This window comes from Etheostoma spectabile, chromosome 16 (assembly GCF_008692095.1).
Source record: "Etheostoma spectabile isolate EspeVRDwgs_2016 chromosome 16, UIUC_Espe_1.0, whole genome shotgun sequence".
Taxonomy (NCBI): domain Eukaryota; kingdom Metazoa; phylum Chordata; class Actinopteri; order Perciformes; family Percidae; genus Etheostoma; species Etheostoma spectabile.
Window position 1 is genome coordinate 5,784,675 of NC_045748.1, and position 5,436 is coordinate 5,790,110.

At 41.6% G+C, this 5,436-nt stretch overlaps 1 protein-coding gene across 3 annotated transcripts in view; it reads left to right on the forward strand.

Annotated features, from left to right (window-relative positions):
* palm2akap2 (PALM2 and AKAP2 fusion) overlaps positions 1-2,849 on the forward strand; it is a 104,854-nt gene extending 102,005 nt beyond the window's left edge. For all 3 annotated transcript variants that reach the window (XM_032538968.1, XM_032538969.1, XM_032538970.1), the window contains one exon: positions 1,298-2,849. In XM_032538968.1, coding sequence (XP_032394859.1) covers positions 1,298-1,444 — 147 coding nt within the window. In that variant the 3' untranslated portion in view covers positions 1,445-2,849. The remainder of the gene's footprint in view (positions 1-1,297) is intronic.
* Positions 2,850-5,436: the final 2,587 nt, after the last annotated feature.

Here is a 5,436-nt window from a genome sequence, read left to right on the forward strand (position 1 = left end):
TTTTTTAAGTGTCGGTATCACATCTCACTGAGACAACTGTTTATTCCCTGGGAGGCGGAGAGCATTCTGAAGCTGTATGGGTCCACAAACATTATCTCAGTTCAATTAAGAAAGAAGTCAAAGTTCTCAAATACAGTCTTATGTTCGGCGATTTCCACTGGCAATCCCTTTTCTACTCTCCATTGAATGTACACAACATTGTAAATGAGTCAGCAGCAAGGACACACAAACTGTGTCACTTCACCCAGTCTCCCGGATATGGAAGTGGTGCAGAAAATATAGATGGGGATGTATTATTTTAGTTTGAAACCCTAGACCGGGAGGATTCTCTGAGGGAAAACTTTTTATATCTGATCCCAGGTCTGCTCGTGGTCTCACTGCATTACTGTTCAGCTCTGTGGTGTTGGTGCTGCATGTGCTTGTCCATCAATTTGGTGTGACCTGTGAACACCCCCCCACCCCCCATCCCTCTCCCCCTGCACAATGTTTTGTACCTGCCCTCCCTATACAACACATATACAGCATCAGTTACGACACTTGTGCACCCCTTAAAAATATTAGAGAAGAATTAATGGCATGATGGCCTAAATATTATATATATGGTTGAAAAAAAATATTAATTTGCAAATGTTGGGTAATAAGCATCAGATAGTGATATTTCTTTCTACCAAATGGACATGTAAAAGTATCAAATATATTTATAGCATGCTTCATTCACAGAAATATACCTTTCTGAGTTGTTATATGTGGTGCGTGTCTGTGTTGTCATCATCGACTGGAGGTCACAGCAGACGCAATAGCGAGCATCAACTTACTCCTCCAGTAGAAACTTAGGTAGGGCTCAGCGTTTTGAAAATAGTGTAGTCTCCATCTCCATTGTTTTCTACCCACAATCGACTTCCCATTCATTGGGGATTCCTGCTCACAAAGAAATTGTTCCTGTGTGTGAAGATGTGCTCACGTGTTTGTAACTGTGTATGTCTCGGCATGAGTGTGTGAGACGGGACATGGAACATGGAAGACATCTAGTGTTGAAGCATGAAACTTCCCCTGCAATGGAATAAAATGCGCTTCATTTGGTGTGTCATTCTGACACACAGGTGTCCTTACAACTCAAGGACGGTTTAACCAAGCGCTCCCTCAGTTTTTGGCATGGACTGCATGCCAAATTAAAGTCACTGGTGTGGTGTGATTGTGTTGCCATTATATTCCTTGAGCTGGGAAAAATGCAGTAAGCAGTTGGCCCATGCTAGCTATAGCGTTGCTCTGACTGTGCTCTTATCTGATTGATTGACAGGTTCTGGAGGCCACTCGCGTCACTAGGAGGAAGAGCGACATGGCGCGGAAGTGGGAAGCCGGTATCTACGCCAACGAGGAAGGCGAGGAAGAGGAAGAAGAAGAGGAGGAGGAAGAGGAGGAGGAGGAGGAGGAGGAGGAGGAGTAGACTGCTCCTTCCAGAGACATTAAAGGAACGAGTGGAAAGGAGGAGGAGGAAGAGGAGAATGAAGCGAGGATAGGGAAAGGAAACAGTATTTATTTTGCTACTAGTATTCTGATGATCACATGACCCGCTAGCTCGACCAATGGGGCTCATTGAAGAGATGCATCAAGTCGTTGTTGTCTGACCTGAGGATTGAAGGCCAACAGTATGTTAAAGAGGCTGAACTGAGTATGTGAGAGACATTTGAAGTGTTGAGGTGAGTTTGGAGGAAAAAAAGGTCAGCGATGCCAGAGACACTTTGGATGGTTTTCTGGTGGTTTAAGAGCGCTGTTGGGAAATGTAGGATATTTCATTTACCTGTAATTTTCTTATTGAAATATGGGCTGAGATCTAAAGGTTTTATTTTGACAGGTTGCCTGGGGCTAGTTGGACATGGGTGCTTGCTAATTACCCCAATCATCTTCAAAATGTGTGGACATGTTTTCCTTACCAACAGGGGAAGAAAAAAAAAAGATGCAAACGACCAGCAGGTGTGTGCAAAGTGACTATCAAGAAACTTGTGACTGAACGTTGAATGAGAAAAAGCAAGGCCTAATTTCTGTCATTTCAGAATAATGTTTTGACCTTCATTAGATGATGCTGCGGGAGGGCTGCCATGTTTTCCAGGCACTGAACCAAAAGGCAAGCCCAAGCATCACTTTCACAGCACGTCAAGGTTTATCGTCTGCGTCACGCTGTGCCACAGTACGGATTGAAGACACGCATGCATGACGTGTTGGTGGGAGCTTTTGCAATCCTTTTACGCATCTGTATTAAATCCTAAGTGCCGAATTGAGGGTCCTTGAACTGTTAAATGCTAGCGAGGACATTTGCAATACTAGCATCAAGGTTCTTCTTTGCCTTAGACGGCCAGTAGTTGTCGGATGCACGATACAGATGATGCATTTTACCTTCTCCTATTCGGTATTACTACAGTCTCAATATACCTTAGAGAGAATACGCAACCACATTAGATAGAAAGTCTGTCTATGAAACACTACTGACTTCATGTCTATTAAGTGACAGACAGATGGGGAAGAGGGAAGCTAACTGCGGGTCATGTTTGCGTCACTTCAGTCAGACTGTGCATTAATTGAAGGGCTGGGTCGGGGGTTTTCTATTTTAAAAAGAAATCACTTACTTTACCTTTGCGGGCTACGTGGCTTTGTTGACCTGTGCTTTCGGATGTAAGCAGTTGTTTTATGTATTATACTGAGGTAGGAGGACTGTGTATTTGATATATGACTGAACATGTATGCCGTGTTATCTACTATACCTTGTGAGCTGAGGATAAAGTCGGATGAAAAATATTGAAGAAGCGTGTTACCAAAACAGAATGTTGTCATTTAGAAACGTCAGCCTACGCTTTTGAATTTATTTAAGAAGTGCTGATTGTGTGCATGAAGTGACACTCCTTTCCTAACCCTGAAACAAGCACACAACACGCAGCGAAAAAGAAGGAAACCGATTATCAGTACACAACTAAAGGCTGACCGTCTGTTCATTTTCTATGTTAATAACATAACAGCGGGACATTCACGCGTTGGGGTTGTCCTTTTTTTTATATATACAGTATATATTGTGTGCTTTGATTTTGCAGGACGGTGTGATTTCCTGTTTTGTTAGATGAATGAAAGATTGCATGATCTATGAGTGTGGTGTTACGTTGGATTGTCCAGGTGCAGAAACCGAGGTTCAGCTTCTAAATTAAAGGTGCTCTAAGCGATGTTGGGTGACGTTACTTCTTGTTGACATTCAAACTCTTTTCAAACAAAACTGAGACTAGCTCGCCCCTCCCTCCTCCTCATCATGCCCCCTCCCCCTCCCTTCTGTGCTTTCGCGCACTAACCCCGCCAACCCCCACCCCAAAATCCTTTGCTTGCTGGAACACTGTTTGTGTATGTGTCGTGGTGCAGGTGGGCACAGTTTGTTTTTGTTGCCGTCTGCAGAGACCTCGTGTTCTGGAGACAGGCAGCTCGCGGATAGTGAGGAGATTTTTGCTGTAAGGGACAAAAAAATGTTGAAGCCTAAAAAACGTGCGGTATCGCTTAGAGCACCTTTAAAACCGTAAAACAAATTGAAACAGGAATAATCCCTGGGGCCTACAGGACTGTTTTCAAATGAGTATTTCAGATAGAAATCTGGCAACATGAACCGCTTCACTGATTCTACTTTTCAGTCTTTGTTAGCATGTTTATTGAAGCCCTTCGGTGTGTTTTTTTTTTCAGCATTAGGATGTCAGGAGAATGAACCTTAGGTTACCGTTCATATCACAGCATCCGCCAGCGTGTCCTGTTTGAGGCACTTATCTTTCTGTTGGCTCACAAACACACTGAATAAAAGCTATAGAAATAAAACTGAGGTAAAGTGGCACAAAAGATAAGGAATCACGGGACACAACAATAATGGCTAGTGATTATGTTTATTGGGACAGTCCCATCCTGAGTGCAAATTATCTGCCTCTATTTAATGATCTATTTTAATATGCTCTCTAAACTAAAAGGGGAAACCAAGGACTCGTGCCTATGTGATGTGTCCATTTCCCCCTGAAACAAAAAAAAGCAACCACATTGGTTCCAGACAATCCTCTTTTTTTTGTTTTTCTACACGTGATAATATATAAAATGAAAGTATGTAAAGGACTAGTTTCCCTTTTTATGAGACGTTATTGTGGTGCTGCAGAAGGTGTCGATGCCACAGTTGCAACGGAGGTACAGTGTTACTGATGCTGACATGAGATTGATTTTGCCGCATGAGTTAAGGGACAAACAAAATAATATTTTGCTGCATTTCCACGTGAGAGATGTTTGATTTTAGAGGAGCTGAAGCAGTCATGCTTTCAGTTTGAATGACAAGTAAAGATCCTTTTGTGATGGATGATGGTTTAACAGTGGCCTATTCTGGATGCCAGCAGAGCATCTATTATTTCTAAGCTTTATTATTCACAGCACGAGTTGAGTTTTGAGCAACAAAAGCAAAAGTTTTTATCCTTAAGTTTACTGTCGTTGCTGCCACACTTTTAAAATGTACACAAAATGTGCACAAGCACACACACTGTTCTCAATTCACCCTCAAAGGACACACTCAAACCCCAACCTGTTTTGAGTTCTCATTAAATGGTTAGAGACATTATGCGCACGCAGAGGAGTTATAATTGTTTGCTTTATAAATATTATTATAATGCTTTTGTTCTTTAAATTCTTGGTGAAACGATGATTTATTTATCATTTTTAAATGCTGGTAGCTTGTTTTCACCTTCAAAAGCACCCAAGCTTCAGTGTGGAACTCACACTACTGTGTGTTTGTGTGTGTGTGTGTGTGTGTGTGTGTGTGTGTGTGTGTGTGTGTGTGTGTGTGTGTGTGTGTGTGTGTGTGTGTGATAAAGCAATCTTATCATACAGTATACAGTATAACCTCTCTTCCTATGTTAACCACTCGTATGCTCATACTCTGTTATTTTATAGCACATGTACGGCTCACTGTTACACACCTACTAGACATATTATGAATATTTTCTCATTAAAAACAAAACCTGTAAATGTGGGATTTCTGTGTGGTTCATTCATGGTTCAAAGGAACAAGCCAATGTGATCATTTGACGTTTCTCTTTGGCTTTCTGGGATTTTTGGTTGGACAAAACAAGCAACTGGAAGACATGATGGGCATTGGTTCACTATTATCACATTTTACACACTAAACAACCAACTGATTAAATGAAGAAGTAACCAATGATAAAAGTAGTTGCATACTGCGATGGATTACCTCTCTATTACCGGATTTTCATTTTATTCTGACGTGTATTTGAATACCATTACATAATGTTTTCATTTTTTTACTTTCTCTTTTCTGTTACTGTTCTGTTCAGCAACACGTTTAACCACTCTGTCAAGGGTAGGGTGGTTTCCAAAATCACACACACACACACACACAGTGCGTCTCACTATCTTTGTGGGGAC